Source organism: Cricetulus griseus, chromosome 2 (assembly GCF_003668045.3).
Source record: "Cricetulus griseus strain 17A/GY chromosome 2, alternate assembly CriGri-PICRH-1.0, whole genome shotgun sequence".
Lineage (NCBI taxonomy): Eukaryota > Metazoa > Chordata > Mammalia > Rodentia > Cricetidae > Cricetulus > Cricetulus griseus.
The window spans coordinates 312,597,587-312,616,339 of NC_048595.1; the positions used below are offsets into that span (position 1 = coordinate 312,597,587).

The following is an 18,753-nucleotide window of genomic DNA, read 5'->3' on the forward strand; positions in this document are numbered from 1 at the left end:
TGAGTGTCACTCTGTGTCCTTACCTATAGGGGACAAATGACAAGGAAAGGCAGAGTTGAGTTGGTTGCTAAATCCTCCCAGGGTGCACAGGGATTCAGCATTCTTGCCACCTCCTCCTCCTTCCCAGCACCCTCCTCTGTCTCCCCAGCCCACTGCCTCTCCCTTTCTGTTTTCTCCTTGTCTCTTTCTCCTTTCCCTCTCTTGTGATTTCCAGCATAACACTGGACAGGCCATCCGCACCACACCCTGTGCATATCGGGTTCTCATCCTCTGCCATTGGCTGTGCTGTAACTGGTGTGGCTGAAGCAGCAGTCTCAAGTATTGACACAGTGGTCCCCTAGGAAATGGCAGTTTTCCTAGGAATGGTGGCAGAAGGAAAGGTGTCAGCAGAGAGGGAGCTTGTCTCCCTAAAAGAGATTTCACACAGTTCTAACAACACATCACCTTCTAGGAGGAGACTAAGATCCAGATAACCATTGGGCAGTGGTAGGTGAACCACACCTTGATCAGGATGCTTAGATGTGCACAGCCTTGGCCCTCTACTTGAACTCTGATCTTTGTCAGAGCCCCAAAGAAGGACTTGAGGGGTTGCTGAATCGCCTTGTCTCTCTTCCTAATGTGGCCACATTAAATGGCTCTCCTTTTTCTGCTTCCTGCTGTTGATTGGGTTCTTTTACTTGGCTTATTGAGGGCAAGTGCCTAGGTCAGACTTGGTTCACAGATTGTGGATTCCAAGTTCCAAAAGAGTGGGGCTTCACTAAGAGCTTGGCCTTTTCCTTTGACTTCAGCAAATGCAAATGAAGACTCTTGAATCCATTCCACTACTCCAAGTTTATGTATGAATTGGAACGGCCCTTCCGAGGAGGCCCCTGGTGGTGTAACAGGCTGTGAGACTAAGCTTGAGACTATAGCAAGCAAGTGGAGAGTCCACAGCTGCTCATGGCTTCTAGTGAGCCTGAGAGTGAGCTCCCACAGTGAGGCAGATTCCAGTCTTGTGTTAGGAATTTCAAACAACCTCAAGAAAGTTTTGATGAAGACATTGAAATCTCAGCATAAACTGTAAAATGACAGCCTGAGTGTAGATATGACAGGGTCTGCCATAGCTCAGTGCACATATCACATTCCTACCTCACACCTCAGCCCACCAAAGAAGGAATAAAATGAAAACCTTAGCATTGCTTGCCAAACTCCCAGCTTCATGCTAACTATCATTTCTTTGGAGAGTTTTTCTCCCCAACCTGCACTAATCAAGACTCCCCACTTGGGGTTCCTAAAGTCCCCCCGCTGCAACTCCTGGCATCATTCTCCATTGTTGCTTACCTATTTACTTGTCTTCCTCTGCCTGGCTGTGTTATGTCTTAGATAGGGCTGCAGGTATAGTTCTGCAATAGAGCACTTAGCACCTGTGAGGTCCTGGGCACCATCCCTAGTTGCTCTCTCTCTCTCTCTCTCTCTCTCTCTCTCTCTCTCTCTCTCTCTCTCTCACACACACACACACACACACACACTTAGTAAATGAGCCTCTGTTTCTGAGGGAATGATGGCTGTGCCTAGTTCTACGCTCCCTTCTTTCTTTTCTCTTCTTTTCTGTCTGATTACTAAGTAGTTGGGAGGACATTTCTCCATGAGGGTATATAAATAGTTAACAGCTCCAGATGGGATGATCCTTTTGTAAGAGGGTGTGAATGGACTACCCAAAATGGTGACTGCTCGGCTTGGACACAGTCACTCACAGCAGTGATAAGCACAGATATATTAAAAAGAGCTTTGTATTTGAGGAATGAAGGATAAGTGTCCCCTAGGTGCCCACAGAAGTCACAATGGATGATTAAAGGAGGCACATGTTGGAACTTTTCAGTGGGCCGCCTGGTTAAACACAAAGTCCTCTGTGGGACCATCCTGGTGCAGTAACTATACAACAACCAACATATGTACAACTAATGCAGACAAAGATGGTACCATCAGATCTCTGAAGAGGGCACAGGGCCAGGAGCCTTGATCAGCCCAGTCTGGGCCAGATGACAGGCCTCCACAGTTGAGCTAGCTGGGCTCAGAGAATCATAGTTGGGTGGTAGGGGACTACAGGCCCCAGCTGGTCTCAGTCTAGATGAAGAATGAATAATCACCATTCTGTTTCACTCCGTTTTCATGTGGGGCTTGACCTGTGATACAGTATATAAAATGTTGGTCATGTGCTTATAACTCTAATAATTTTTCTAACCAGATCCTGTTCCTGTGACAGCTGGTTCAGACTGCGCAGTTGATACAATCTGGACAGTTTGTAACACCTTGACTTTAATGGTGGCCAACCACAGGCTGCAGGTTCAACTGGGATGAAGATTTCTTTTAGTTCATTGGTTCTGTCTATGCTCCTAGTCCAATGGCAACTACAGTGGGGATTTAAGAGCCCTGCAGCCTGGCTCTTGACACTCTTGGTGCATGAGCCCCACCACCATAAGCTCTATGACTGATTCACATTCACCCGTTGGCTAGGCAGTCTTTTTATCCTTGTTTTACACAGAATGAAACAGAGACAGGGTTGGTTGTTCAATGACTTACTAAGATGACAAAAAGCGATTGTTCTAAAGGTCTCTAAAACCCACCTTGGTGTGAAGTCTGCATTCTCCTTTAGAACTATAGAGTGTTGGTGTTGGGGCTGCTTCCACTAAAGCCTTCACATTTCTCCCCATCCTTGGAGCTAGTGAGGAGGCCACTGGCTTTTTCCATCTTTAACAGTTAGCCAGAGCGTGCCAGCAAAGCATCAGAGTGGGCCAGCAAATATCTGCTGGGGGGAAGGGTTTCTAGCAGTGTAATATTTAGGAAACTATTTTTAGGGGGAAAACTTCTATGTTTAGATCTGTAATGATTTTTAAAATAAGAAACAAGACAACAGTGCACGCACTCACATCTGGATATGTAAGGCTTTGCCACACAGCAAGATGAGAGTACAGCCTTGGCCGGAGCCCACGGTGACTGGGACATGAAACCATGAGCACCCTGAAGATTTGATCCACATGTGTAACGGGTCCCCATCCAGCTGCAGCCTATGTGGGTTTAAGTCTGGTGGAAGATGATGCAGACTACCAACATTAGACTTTTCGACAGTGGGCACAAGAGAGACCTGTGACTTGAACTTCATGTAGAGTTTGGGTCTTTTAAACTTTTTGTTAGTTTGACCAGGAAGAAATGATCAGCTAATTTAATGTTTAACATAAGTTAAACTCCAATGCAAACTTTAAGAGATATTTGAAGGGCTAGAGAGATGGCTCAGCAGTTAAGAACACTGGCTGCTCTTCCAGAGGACCTGGATTTACTTCCTGCCCCCCCACACACACACACATAACTCACGTGACACCCACATGAATGCAGGCTAAACACTCTCATACATAAAAGAAAAGAAAAATAACTTGTAAAAAGAGATGTCTGATGCATATAATAAGTAAATAGCCTACTCCTAAAAGCAAACAAATACAATTTTTTTCAACTTGGGTGTATAAAAGTTGAAAGTATTTGCATCTAACTAAGCTGAAATCATTCCTGTTTGTGGAAAACATAACTAACAGAATTCTGAATCAGAAAAGGCTTGGACAACCAAATTTCTGGAAAAACTAAAGTTTGCTAAACATAGCCAAGGAGCAAATTGCACTGTTAGTAAATAAGGACAGGTCATTTGGCTTGAGAATGGCTCCCAGCACTGGAGAGGAGAGGGGAGGGGAGGGGAGGGCAAAAGGAAAAAGCAAATGGGTCAGGAAGAGAATGAAATATTAAACTGCCCTTTGTTAATTATAAAGTAAATAAAAGCAAAGACATCCATGGAGGAGGTGGGTAACTGGCCAAACAACAGAACAGAAAAGAAATTGAACCTCAAAATGGAAAACAATTATAGTTTCTATGCATAAATCTTTTTCTCCACCCCATCCTCATCTGGACTAGGGTGGAACAAGCACAGATTTTTAGCAAACCCACATCAGGGGAAAAGGCTTTACTTTGTTGTTGTTTCGTTTTGTTTTCTTGAAATAATAATCACTTTGCCTACTTTTCTTCCTTTCCTACTTTTCTCTACTTTGGTATAAGAGATTGTAAAAACAGAAAAGCTATGTTACACCAATGGTAGTTGACACTCACTGATAGCCATTGTCAGATAATGCTGCCTGATCCAAAGAGCAAGTGTGGGAACTAGGTAGGTCAACAAACAGAGCTTTTTCCTGCATCCTCATTAGCATCAACCCTGACAGATAAATCTTGGATGTTTGTTTTTCTATGAATTTCTTCCTCCTGTCGTTTAGCCCAGCAGTCTCTCCCATCTATGTCAGCTTATCAAAACACCAATTTAATAATTCATTATTTTGTATGTACTGGACACAAAACTCATTAATAAAATACTAACAGACAGAATCCAGAAATGTATAAAGATTATACATTGTGGCCATGTAGGGTGAATATAAGCTTAACATCTGAAAATCAATTAATGATAAAGATTTTTCCACTTTTCAAAGAAAAAATCATTTTATTAACAATTTTGCCTTCTTTGAAAAATCGATTAATGAGAGTCAGTAGATCAAAGGACAAAAGAGTGATAATCAGGGATGGAGAGATGGCGCAGAGGTTAAGAGCACTGTCTGCTCTTCAAGAGATCCTAAGTTCAATTCCCAGCAACCACATGGTGGCTCACAACCATCTGTAATGAGATCTGGTGCCCTCTTCTGGCCTGCAGGGACACATGCAGACAGAAAACTGTACAAAATAAATAAATAAATAAATAAATAAATAAATAAATAAATAAATAAATAAATGTTTAAAAAAAGAGTGATAATCAAATAGATCCAGAACAGCTTTTAGACAAAATGTATTCTCCTTCATTGATGAAAGCACTCAAGTAGAAGGAGTCTTATTTAACTTGATTGGAGGTCCAGTCTAAAGTCCTTCAGGTGTCATCCTAGATCAGGAACTATAAGGACATATTCTGCTCTCACTGTTTGTACCAGAGTTATATGGAGAATTGGGCAAAGCAATGAAAAACAAAGAAAGGGAAAAGAACAGACACCCAAATGGTCAGGGAAGTAAATCTTTCATGATCTTACAAGGACACTTGAGCCTCTTGTCACCAGTCCGGATGGCCTCATTTGGATCCCTAGGACCTACAGTATGTTGGAAGTCCCCAGAGAACCAACTCCCTCAAGTTGTCCTGGTATTCACCTACATGTTCTGGCATACACATACACAAACACACACACACACACACACACACACCCCAAATTACTAAATAACTACATGCAATTTTTAATTTAAAAGCTGTGAGAACTAATAAAAAACAGCTTCAACAAAGTTTTGCAATATAAATCAACATGGAGTCATTACTTGTACCTCACACAGTAAAAGTGAACCCAACAAACATGAAAATTTAGAAAGGCATTTTAATAGCACCAAAAAAAAAAAAGAGTGAAATACTCACATTTATACAGTTGAGGGTGTAGTTCAGTGGTAGAACATGTATTAGGTTAAAAAAACAAACAAACATGGGTTAGGTTAAAAAAAAAAAGATAGGTGTGGTGGTGCACACTTTTAATCCCAGCACTCAATTTTCTCTTTTTCTATTTTTTAAGATTTATTTATTATGTATAGTTTTCTGCCTGCATGTCTGCCTCTCAGGCCATAAGAGGGCACCAGATCTCATTATAGATGGTTGTAAGATACTGGGAATTGAACTCAGGACCTCTATGAAGAGCAACCAGTGCTCTTAACATCTGAGCCATCTCTCCAGCCCACTAATCCAAGCAATCAAGGAGGCAGAGGCAAGTGGATCTCTGTGATTTCAAGATCAGCCTGGTCTACATAGCAAACTCCAAACCAGCCAGGGATACAAAATGAGACCTTGTCTCAAAAAAAAAAAAAAAAAAAAAAAAAGGCTCTTTAGTTGTACCAGCTGCTTTCATACCCCACAGCCACATGTGACTGGTGCCCAAAGCACAGCCTGGCACGGACATCGACCATTTCCAACATCAGAGAGAGTCCCACTAGATACTGAAGCTTTAGGGACAAGCTCGCCCCATGGGGCAGTTGGCAAGTGTATCACTGCAAATGAATGGAGAGGGGACAGCCTTTACACTAAATGGTGTTTAGACAGGGAAAAGCCATATTCCCAAGGAAAAAGAAAGTGTTCTTGATTCCTACCTCTCTTCATAGACAAAAGTCAGTCCCACACGGGTTTCAAAATCAAATATAAGAGAAGGGTATTGGATTTTTAGCAGTGGAATTCTCTCCAGTGACCGAAGCAGAGGAAATACCAAAAACAGGCAGATTCCCATGGCTGAGGGAATTCCCAGGGCCACTTTCTGTGGACACATTTTATCAGACTAGACATTTTTTTAGTCAGAAGTGAGAGTAGCATACTGTATACTCTCTGTTCGCACTGAGTTCAAAGCAGACAGGAGCATCTTCGCCATGCACAGTTAAGTCAGTGGGTACCTTGGGTTGAGGAGGGGGCATCTGGAGGTCCTGTGTGGGTCTGGAAGCCCTGGTGATGTCCAAGCTCCTGTGCATCAAGCTGTACATCTGTGATCTGTGTGCTTTTCTCTCCAGGGATGTAAAAAGGTGTTTATAAGAGCCCCTTTCTTTGACATGAATAAATGGTTCTTACTGAATACATCCTTCATGACGATAAAGTTTTTTCAAGGATTTTTAGGTGGTACAGTACTCAGAGGAATGGGGATATTACTGACAGGAGGGCTGGCCGATATGATGGAAAAGCATGGACCTTGCCAGTGGTCAGTTCTAGACACAAACTACAGAGAAATTCCATCCCTTGTGCATAAGAAGTAGACAGCAGTACTCACTGTGGGCTAACAAGTAACAGACACTAGATCAAACCACTTGGGAAGGTCAACAGAGAAATTGATTAATAAAGTGTGGTGTTTTATATAATGAAGTTCACCAGTGAAGAGGAATATATGCACTTATATAATTATAAAATCTAAAAAGGGAATGATAGTTACAGAATATGTATAATAGCACATGTGTATGATGTATTACGTGTAATAACATGAAACAATGCTGTGTGTACTCTTTACACACAGCATTTACATGGCCCTGCACTTTGAAATGGCTGAGGATGCTTAGAAGCTATAGTAGCCACAGCACGTGAAACAATGGATAAGAGAGCTGAATAAGGAGGACAGAAGAAACTTCAGCTTGATCTTGTCCAGTTTCTTTCATCTGAAAAGCAAATGTGAGGATGGTGATGGCTCAGCGGGTGAAGGCACCTACCGCCAAGACAGTGGCCTTAAGTTCAATCCCCTGAACCCACAGGATGGAAAGAGAGAAATGACTCTTTCAAGTTGTTCTCAGACCTCTACATACCACAGTGACACATGTGTGCACAAGCAGATACATATTTACACCCATCTACCCCCCCACACACACACATACACACACAAGTGCACACAAATGTGTACAAAATAAGTAAAATGTAATAAGTTTTTTAAGCAAATGTGGCAAAATATTAACATCTGTCCACTGGTGGCGGCTTTTTTGGTGTTAGCATTTTTTGACCTCTTTGTTCAGTCACGCAAAATAAAAAAAAAATAAAGTTCAGATAATAGTATCATTCATCATTTAGCCTTAAACTTGTTGTTTAGGTATTTTCTGTTCCTGTTTGTTTTAAGAAAAAAAAATGTATATAAATATAAGTAGGGCTGAGAGAGCCGTTTCCTTTCTTTTGTTTATGTTCACCAAAACATGCTTGTTTTATTTAACATCTGAAATGTTTGATATTGAAATGTGACCTCTATACAAACTTGTGAGGGGTGAGACAAGAGGATTACAGTTTTAGCACAGTCTGAGTGCCACGGGCCTGCTTCCTGTGATACCCATCCCCCCACCCACCTCCATCACTAAAGCATCCCTTTGTGTTACAGCCAAAGTATTTGCAAGCAAAGAAGCAAGAAATCATAAAGGTTTTCCTTGTGGGTGCTTATCAAGATGGGACCACTGATGTGTACTGGATCAGTGCCCAGACACTGAATGACTGACAAGGGTTAGGACTCTCACCTTTTCCATGGCCTGTGGAGCCTGTGCCAACCCCTGCATTGAATCCAGGGAGCCCCCAAAGTTCTAGAGGGATGGAAGGCATGTCACAGCACACAAAGCCTGTTGTTTGGCTGTTGTTTGCCCAGCCTGGTTTTGACTTTCCACCTCCCTTTCATCACCTTGGTAGAATGTACACTTGGTTATTTTAGTTTTGTTCAGCAGCACCAGGACCTTTAAAGTGCTAGGCAAGTGTGCTGCAGCTGAGCCACATCTCCAGCCCTGCTCAGTTTAGTTGTCTTAGGTTTGCACTTTTACAGACATAACCACACACTGAGACAATTACTCAGTAGACTGGCCACCTGTTCAGTAATCTTCTGCAGCATCCCCCAGACAATTGCCTTGACCATATTTGAAAAGTTAACAAAGAAATGTAAACTTAGAACAGACTAAATATTATACAGTGAGGTCCAAAATGGAAGCTTGTAAATACATAAATACGTATGCATAGTCATGAATACACCCATCCCCTGCCCTCATGAGTCAACCAATGTCCTCAGCTGAAGCTGAACTTGACTTCACATAGAGCATTCCTCTCTGCAGCAGATGGGAGGAAGTTAGCCTAAGAGACTGGGCATGTTCATCTTGAGACTCTTTCTGGCTCTAAGTTCAGAGCCCTGGATGTATGTAGACAGTCTGTCATCACTGGGTGCTCTAAAGAAGCCCCGGGACTGTCCAGCAAGCTCAGTGGTGGTGGCTAAGTAAGTCAAGGGTCAATTATTAGCAATTCTTTCCACTGTGACCTGTAGCCATGTGCTCTGTGGGTGATTTACCAGTACAAAAGGTGATAGTTTAGGTCAGTCTGCCTTTGTCCGTTAACAGGTTCTAAACTCAAGGTGGGATGAGTATTAACAACTGTTTCCTCAGAAACTTGGTCAATTGCTAAAAGACCTTAAAATGATAAATTAATATAATCCATGTTACCTCCTAATAGTTTATATACCCATAGTTATTCTGTTGAATAGTTAAAATCATTGCTCACCAACTTTTAAATTTCACGAATGGTTTAAAACTAAATATATCCTCAGTTTTTTGTGGTGTGCTTAACCTCTCCTAGCTTGAGACAAGCATCAGTAAAGTATGCATTTATAATTTAATATGTTATCTGCAAAGGTATAAGCATTCACAGAAAATATACTTCACTTAAACATTTAAGAGTAAAAAGAGCACACACACACTCACACACACACACACACACAACGGCCAGCTCAGTTGCTGTAACAGACACTGCTATGCACATTGCCTCTGTGTCTTGGCGGGAGGCAGTGATTTTTTAAGGCTGGATTAGTCTTCTAATCTCTTTGGGGTTTGCTTTATATTTGTGGTGGTTTATGACTGACATCTAATGTAACTATACTTTCTGTTTATATTTAATAAAAGATTTGTTTCTGTGGCAGGACACACATTTGCACTCTGCTGTTGAACAAAAGCTACTGTTCTGCAAGAAGGGTATAAAATGTTGATTTATAATGACACAGGCCAATAACAGCAATGTAATTCTTCCAAACTATTTCTTCCCAGGTCCTGGCAAGAGCATGGCTGAAGCAAAGAATGATTCTTTTCCTTTAAAATATTCTGCCTTTAATACATCTATCCATGCTGGGATTAGATACAAAAATTGGAAACTCCTCACGGGCCACCCAGGTAGACTGCTTAGCTCACTTCTTACAGCTGCCAGAGCAGGGGCTGTGTCCCCAATCTTTCTGTCCTCTTGGGACTTCACTCTCGGGGCCATTCCCATAGAAAGGGAGGTTGTTATCACTGTGTTCTAAGCCCTTCTCCTTTCCTAGCTCCTCAAGGCTCCTTGCCAAACCCCCTGTTTGCTGAGACATCTGAAATGCTAACTAGTCCTTCAGATCTTTTATGGTCCCTGCAGATCTTAAGAAAGCAGCTATCTACTTGGGGTTTCACGGCCTTTGTCTGGTCCGTATTACACAACCTCGGCTATTGTTGTGGCCTAAGTAGACTTTCCACCAAAATGATGGCTGCTTTTTTTTTTTTTTTAATAATAAAAAATGTTCTCATCTCTCTGAGGCTGAAGAGTGGAGGAATGGCTTCAGCTGCCCCTCTGTTCCTCTGAGTTTGGGTTTTTGTTTTGTTTTTAATTATCCGTCATGGGGTTCAGAGAAGAAAAATCCCACTTGAATGATTCATAGACTGTATGGATTTCAGACACGTGTGGCTGTCACGCATAGCACACCTAGATAACCAAGAACTTTTACCAATGCTGCGTCTGCTTCACTTACACCAGTCTCAGAAGGGACATGTTGGCATATTTACACGGGCTCTGGTGCAATGTAGCCATGCTTAGCTTGTGAGTGTTCTTGGTGTCTACAATGACAATTCATTATTCGGGAATGTCCCGTGTGTTGCACTGTGTTGTGCTTGCTAAATACTGGGAGTATATTCATTCCCCCCACTCCCAGCCACTGTGACAACTAAAATTCTTCTCCTGCCTCCATCCCACACATACTTTTAATGTCTCTTGTTGTAAAGCTATGGGATCTGTCCCATTAAAGTATGGAAATCATATTCTGAGACAAAGCTAGACTCAACACCAAAAGACTCGTGGGTTTTTTGTTTTGTTTTGTTTTGGTTTCTATTATGACCATACCCACAGCCAGGGAAGCCTTGTCCCCCAGATGCCCTGAGATTAGAACCCACAAGCAGTGCTTCTCCCGTACTGAAGTTTCGTGTCTTTTTCCCCAGGCTGTGGTTTCTGGTTTCCACCTCCATCTCAATCCAACATTTCTGAGATACGTTCACTGGACTCATCATCCAAGACGCTCTGGCTGTTTGATATCAATCAGGACCCTGAAGAAAGACACGACCTGTCTGAGAAGCATCCCCACATCGTCCTGAAGCTGCTTTCCCGCCTGCAGTACTACCATGAGCACTCTGTGCCTTCATACTTCCCACCCATGGACCCCCGTTGTGATCCCAAGGATACTGGTGTGTGGAGCCCCTGGATGTAGGGCTACAGAGGGGCAGGAGTCTGGAGCACAGTTAGGTGTAGGCTAGACCTCAGGCCCCTACTCTGCTGACTTCTCTCTCTCTTTTAAAATCACCCCAGTCCCCGCACCTAGCACTCATGCTACATAACCCACTGAAGGAGTCCAGTTTCAACCCACAGTACTGTAAAAGCTGGCTGATCCTGCTGTTGGCTGGAGTTAGTGTCTGGAGCCCAGGGTGGCTGGGTTCATCCTGCTTCCTAAACTGCAGTCGCTGGGAACTTGACATAGAGAGCTATTCCTGAGGCCAGAGCAGCTGGCTCTTTTTGCTTCACAAGTCAGTCATTAGAACTCCCTCTGCTAATAACCAATTTTATTGGCAAGACACATGTAACGAAGAGAGCAGATGATTGCTAGTGGTTCTGCTGGCCATAAGGGCTCCCTGTCTGTGAGATCTTGTTCACCTTTCCCCATCCATGACCCGCCAGCTCACCCCTCACTCACTCATCTCACTGTGGAGCAGGAAGCCCATTGCAATAAGCCAGCATAGAGGATGCCTATGCCTTCATTTTAGTTTCCAGATAACTAAATGTGTTTTATCCTACTACCCCACCCACTATTGCTCATTCTGTCTAGACTTCTGCTAGCTTGGCTTGTGTGGCTCTATTCTTGTTATGCCTTTGGACTTTACTGTCCTGTGTCTGAGTTCACTTTCCCCTCTACTCCAAGCATTCTGAGCTCTAGGATAGTCTCAAGCCCTGCCCAGAGAGGGTGGACTAGTCATTCCATGGCCATACTCATGGGCATTGTGGTTCTGTGGCATCTGCAAAGAGGTTTATTCCAGTTGCATGGAATCCAGCAAGATTGTGGCTGTGCCACCCAATATGCCATGATCTATGCTGCTTTCTCAAGTATTGGGAAGAAAGGCCAGGAAAGCACTTTTGTCCTGAGATGATGGAAGGGGCAGTTTGAGAAAGGGAGTGGCCAGAGTTTGGTGTGTTGGCCTTAGTAAAGCCGAAGAGACATCATCCTTATTCCTCTCATTCTGTTTCACTGCCTCTTATTAGGGTTCTGGGGTTGAAGAATGAGGATACTCTATTTGACCTTCAACCCTTTCTCAGACCCTATTATATCCCACCAATGTGACTCCATCCAGGTTAGCCTCAGAGAGTGTCAAACCCAGATAGAAGCAGAACCATGCTCCTCATCAGCACCACTGCCTTGTTCCCGGCTTACACCAATGCCTGCAACAGGGTCTGGGATATAGGCACCCAATATGCTTTTTTAAATGAATGAATGAACCGAATAAACAGGAAAGACTCACCATGAAAGATACTAGTCCAGTGATCTGACTAAAAGGGCAGTATAAATATCCTCCAGTCCATGCTAGTCTGTCCTTAAGCTGTCCCCTCTGCTCTGGTGGGAGCATGATCTGCGTATCTGGACAGTCACTGGCCTTGCATGGCAGGGCTGTGATATCCTCTCTAGGGGGACAAAAGGGAATTCTTTTTCTTAGGTGTTCTCCTTTCACAACAATCTCCATTCCCATTCTTAGCTGAGCACTAGAAATTAAAACAACCAAATAATATGGTACAGGTCTTTGTGTATAGCCATCTTCAGTTCAGTAGCACTATTTCCTAACCATTAATATTCTGTATTTTATTGTGGTAAGACTATTGCAAGAAAATGGTGCTAAAGCTAATGACATCTTTTACCAAACTTTACTCAACTGGGCTGGCAGATAGCTGGCCATCAGGCCACCTCTTACTCCAGAGCCTATGACAGAGAGTCTGAATGGTGTGAGTCTGGACGCTCCTTCTGTCCCATGGCTGTAGGTGGCCTTTATTCTTCTGAGACCGAAGGCCACTAATTCATAACACCCATTTGTTTTTCCCTTACAATTTTCTAAGCAGCTGCCCTCAGTCCTAGCTCTTTGATTGTGGGCTATCCTTGGAATGTTAACGGGTTAAAGAAGATTTTAAGAAAGTAATGTTAAAAAATGACTAGAGATTCTGTCTAGTAGAGCAAATAGGATGACATAGGTCTCAGGATCCATCTCCTTGGATTTTCATGATTTATACAAAAAGAAAAGATTCTTAACCTATCTTTAGAAGTATTAATGTTAGTTCTTTCCAAATGTGTTTACCTTTAAAGAAGGTTTTGTTTATTAACTTTCGAACTTGTCTCTTTGTTACTGACTGTTCTAGATTTGAGGGACAAAATAAAATTAACTTTTCTAAAACTGCCAGCCATGGGGGTCTCTGCTTGTGATTTTTGAAAGTTCAGGAGCTCAGCAGTGGTGGCAGCTGAATGTCATGATGGACCCATTGTACCATAACACTGTAAGGTGGTGAAAAGGAAAGATTTTGTGTGATAGAGGCATTGCCACATTTTTTTTTCTGATTTGCCAGTTTTATATTACAGGAATTGTATCTCAACACATCTGTTACACAAATAAGAGCAAATATATTACAGGGTTTTGTTTTTTTTTTTTTTTAAATATGTACTGCCCATGAGATTGCTCAGAGGGTAAACCACTTATCATGTAAGCCAAATAACCTGAGCTTGACTACAGAACCCACATAAGAGTGGAAAGAACTGATTCAATAACTTGTCCTCTGACATATGTGCCCTGTCACACACATATACACAGTAGTAATAAGTAAGCATTTAAAAAGAAACAAGTGAGACATTTCCCTAAAAACATACATCATGGGGCTAGGGATCAGAGTGCTTGACTCATGCACTGGATAGCACCACAGAAAAGGAACGTTCACTGCCAAGTATTAGAGGGACATCTATAGTGGCATCTTGTTTCACCAATGAACTTGCCGTGGTGGCCCCATCCTAGGGGCGTGGCTTCAGGTGTGCAGACATGACCCCTTATAAGGAAGAGGAGGGGTTGGCTGGCTCTCTTGGGCTGTAGTCAGAACTCCGGAAGGGCAGAGACTGCATCTTCTGGAACAGGAAGATTGCAGAGGCTATTTACTATTAATTGTGTAAGTGCTTCCCTAATAAATACCTGTTAATCATTTACCTTGGGTCTTGTGGACTCATTTAAACCCCTCCTTCAGGTATCTGGGAAGGGCAGGCATGAAAATAGTGATGACAGAAGGTGGTAGATTTTTGATTGCTGGCTAAGACATGATCCCGAAATGTAGAAGCCCAAAACCATAGACATTGATTCTTGCACACATTGCATAAGGGAAAGGACTCATGGTTTAGCTGTGGGTTCTGCCACGAGTCTATGGTCCAGCAATTGAGGAGAGATGATCTGAGGCTTGGATGTGATTGGACAATTCGTTCTGAGATGCCTCGTGTACTGGCTGTCGCCAGAAGCTTGGGTTCCTTGCCATGTGGGCATCAGAGGTGACTATGAGAATGTCCTCATGGGGCAGGTAATCTAGAGAGGGGGCAACAGGCAGGGAACGTCAGACCCTTTTCTGACCTTGTCTTCAAAATTGAACATGGTCACTTCTGCTTTTATCATATTCATTATAAACGTCACTAAATGAAGCCCATACTCAGGTGAAAGAGCCCACTTTTGAAGAGACGGTTAGATCTGTGCTTGCATTTTGCTACAATGGACACAGTTCACCTCCTGGGTAAAAGGTTGTCCAGTCAAATGTATCACATGCTTCTGTTTGAAAAGAGATGTCAGGAAAAGATTCCAGCTTTATTTTAGTGGTAGAACAACCACTAAAGCAAATCATCTAACCAGCTCAGTGCCTCAGCTTCCCCCTCTGGTAAGGAGATGATTGAATTAGCCAATCCCAACATGCAATCTTCGTCCAAACATAAAATTACTTAAAACAAAACATGAAAGAATTGTTCTACGTCTTCAAAAATATTTATTTTAGTGTGTGTGTGTGTGTGTGTGCACATGTGTACATGAATGTACATATGAGTGCCCGAGAAGCCAAAGAGGATGCAAGGTCCCCTGAAGTCAGCTGCCTTGGGTGCTGGGAGCTGAGCTTGGGTTCTCTGGAAGGTCTGTAAGGGCTCTTAACTTTTGTGCCATCTCTCTAGACCCATTTTATGACTTTTTTTTTTTTTTACAAGAGTCATTAGAGGAAAAGCTCAAGTATCCATTAACATATAAGTGGCTAATAAAACATAGTGTATACATAATAGAATGTTTCCCAGTCACAAAAAGAAGTGGAGTTTTCATACATTCTGAACTTTTGAAAACATTCTGACAGGTAAAAGACACTGGACATGAAGGAAAATACTGCATAATTCCACATGCAGGAATTATTAAAAACAGGAGGATACAGGGCCAGTGAGATGGCTCAGTAGGGAAAGGTGCTTGCTGCTGAGGCTGGTGACAGAAGTTCCACAGTGGAAGAGGAAGCCCATCCTCCGCCCTCCCCATGCCACAGCACACGTGTGTGGCATCATCCTGCCCCAACACACACTAAAATGTTTTTTTTTAAAGTTTTTAAAGAATAGGCAAACGTAATACCCAAGTGTAACATGTAAAGACAGGAGTAAAAATACCACTCGGGTCTTGGGAAGTGGCGACTGGGAAGATAGTGTCCAGTAGGGACAGAGTGCCTGAAGAAGACTTAGAAGTAAGTGGTGATTTCAGTTACCTGACGGCGTGAATATAGCTAGTACCATTGAACAAGTTATGGTGGTGGCTGATCTTGTCGACTTCATTAGATTGAGAGAAGATTGGTAAAGCAGTGTAGCTGACGGCATTTCCAGGAAGTCTCTACTAAAGGGGGAAGGCCTGCCTGGTGTGGGTCGCTCCATCCCAGAGCTGCGGATCTGGATGGAGTGGGGGAGGGGTGGAATATGCATTCTACTGGCTAGCACAGGCATTCCCATTCTCTGTGTCCTGTCGCCATGAGGTGAGCAGCTTCTGCGGCATTCTCCCACTACCCTGGCGCATGGCAGGAGAGGTGACCAACAGCAAAGCTTTACGTCGTGCGTGTATGCATTATCACAATATAAAGAAATAGGAGAGGAGAGTACACCAGAGTTCAGAGCTGAGTCGTGGAGAGAAGCAGAGACCAGCAGGAGATATGGCTGGGTGAGCTTGGGTCTCCGTGGGCCTGGGTCTCCGTGGGCCTGGGTCTCCCTGGGCCTGGGGTTCCGTGGGCCTGGGACTCCATGGGCTTGGAGTTCTGTGGGCCTTGGGGTCCATGGGCCCGGGACGCCCTGGGCTTAGAGTTCTGTGGGCCTGAGGCTGGGTGAGTCCAGGCTCCGTGGGCCTGGGGCTCCGTGGGCCTGGGGCGGTCGTGAAACCCCATCCGTGAAAGCAGCTGCACACCTGCCTCACATGCAGGTGTGATTTCTAAGTAACTAATTAATGGGTGGTGATGGAAGTCAACACAGTGGTTGTTGTGGAGGTGGGAACCCTTCGGTGGTCAGATGCAACCTTAGTCTCCTCATAGGTATATGCAGGTGTAAACACTCATCAGGATACACTGATAGTATACACATAAGGAGTATATCTTACATCCACTTACAAAGGTCTTTTAAGCAAAGCAAGACACCTGGCCTTCGAACAGACCAAGGACCACATATTTATCTTTTTAACAAACAAAGTAGGATTGTAAATATGGGCACATAAATACAACATTTTCAGTGTTGTGGGGAAACACTTTAGTTTTTGACTACCATAAGTGCAAATGTTCTGAGACTACTTACTCCAAAGGGATATGAATTAATACCTGTGTGCCCACTCTGCTGTTCTCCATGAGCTTCAAGAGTGGTTTGGTTAACATGGGCTGGTGTGCCATCCGTGAAGCCTGAAAGCCCGGGGTATGGCGTCTCTACAAGACAGGGTTCCGAAAAGCCAAGCAAAGGGGGCAAGCACATGTCACTCATGTAAACAGAACTTTCCTGGCTTTTATTTACACTCATTGAATTGAATCTTAGATCCTCAGAAGTGGGATCATGCAAGTCTATGTGGTGATATGCTTCAGAAAGGAAAATGGGTAGAGTCAACCAAGGTTGGTGCCTGCCCCCAACAGGGTAAGAGAATGAATGCTTGGGCAGATACCCCAACTCCCAAGGGTGAGGCAACAGAATGTAAGAATGTTCCAGAGTGGGGCCTGAGAGCAGAAGGGGTGTGAGGGTCTCACTAAACTGATGAATGTAGCTTGCAGGTCAATGAGGGAATTCAATTTATCATAACGTTTTCTATCTTGTTTTTTACCTCCATGAGACTACTGATAACACCTTTGACTATGCACACTTGGACTCAGTGATAGAAACAGCTGGTGTGATTTGAAAGGGTGACAGGGATTGAAATGATGCCTGTATATTTATGAAACGCAGCTGGTGGGACTAAGTGCCACCCCCAGCCAGGACTTTGGAGTGAGGAGAAGGGTCCTCCTCTATGTATCCTGTAGTGCCCTATCTCCACAGTCCACAGGTCCAGCTGTGCTGTTCCTGAGGGCAGCCAGCAAGCTTGAAGTTTCCCAGAGTGCCCAGCCCACCCCTGCCACTCATCCAGACCCACTCACTGCTACAAGACAATATGGAACTTTCCCCCAAATTCACATGAGCACTCTGTAAATACTTTCAAGTACTGCTTTTTAAAATCACCACGAGAAAGAGAAAGTAATCAGAGAAATGCAATGAATACAAATTGCTCTTAAATGTTAGCTCAGAATTATTGCCAGCCTGGAAGAAAGAACTGAAGTGTGAATAACCTTTCACCCAGTGAGCTGGGGTTACTGATGCCAAGACTGACTTGGCAGCACTGCCTGAAGGCTAGGAGACAATTGCCAGGATGCAGAGGCAGCCTAGAGTAGGGAGAGAGGACTTTTGCCAACTACCAGATATGGGGTTGATATGAAAAGAACTGCAAGACAAAAGAACATTAAAAATGAGTCATCCAATCAATAAATGGGCTAACAAACTGAATGGAGTATTCTCAAAAGAATCAATACCGGTGCTGGGGAGATGACATATTAGCCAAGTACACTTGCTGTGCAAGCCTGAGGGCCTGATGTCAAGTCTCCAGTACCCACATAGAAAGCCAGGTGTGGCCGCACCTTTCTGCAGCCTCAGTGCTGTGGGCAGTGGAGACAGTGGTTTCTAGGGCTTGCTGGCTGCCAGCCTCACTCCAAGATCAGTGAGAAATCCTGTCTTAAGGGAGCAGGGCAGAGAGTGAGTGATGGGACATCTGAGTCTCTTCTGGATTCTGCACACATGCACACAGGCATGTGCATACAATACACACACACACACACACACACACACACACACAGAGAGAGAGAGAGAGAGAGAGAGAGAGAGAGAGAGAGAATACAAATAACCAATGATTATTTTTAAGTGTTCAGCATCCTCAGCCATCAGAGAAAACTGAGATCTTGTCTGGCATGATAGTGCATGCCTTTAATCCTAGTGCTCAGAGGCTGAGGCTGGCAGACCCCTGTGAGTTCTAGATTAGGCTAGCCAAAGCTACGTGGTGAGACCCTATCTCAAAAAACAACAAAAAGCTAAAACTGAGATTCCATCCACTCCAGTTAGAATGGCTGTCATCAAGTTAACAAATGGCAAGTACTGGCAAGCACAGAGGAAAAAGAAGCCCTCATACACTACTACTAGGAGCATAAACTGGTGTAATCACTATGGAAGTCATGAAGAGGTTTCCCTAATTCTACAAATAGAACTACCATATGTCCCAGACCTGTCACTCCTGGGTATGAGCCTGCAGGACTATATCAACCAACCATGCAGGTACTTGCCCAGCTGTGCT

The 18,753-nt window shown here is 43.6% G+C and overlaps 1 protein-coding gene across 1 annotated transcript in view; it reads left to right on the forward strand.

Moving 5' to 3' along the window:
* Arsb (arylsulfatase B) overlaps nucleotides 1-12,197 on the forward strand; it is a 149,282-nt gene extending 137,085 nt beyond the window's left edge. The window contains exons 7-8 of the mRNA XM_027401718.2: nucleotides 9,604-9,726; nucleotides 10,792-12,197. Of these exons, the coding sequence (XP_027257519.1) occupies nucleotides 9,604-9,726; nucleotides 10,792-11,057 (389 nt within the window). The 3' untranslated portion in view covers nucleotides 11,058-12,197. The remainder of the gene's footprint in view (nucleotides 1-9,603; nucleotides 9,727-10,791) is intronic.
* The last annotated feature ends 6,556 nt before the right edge of the window (nucleotides 12,198-18,753 follow it).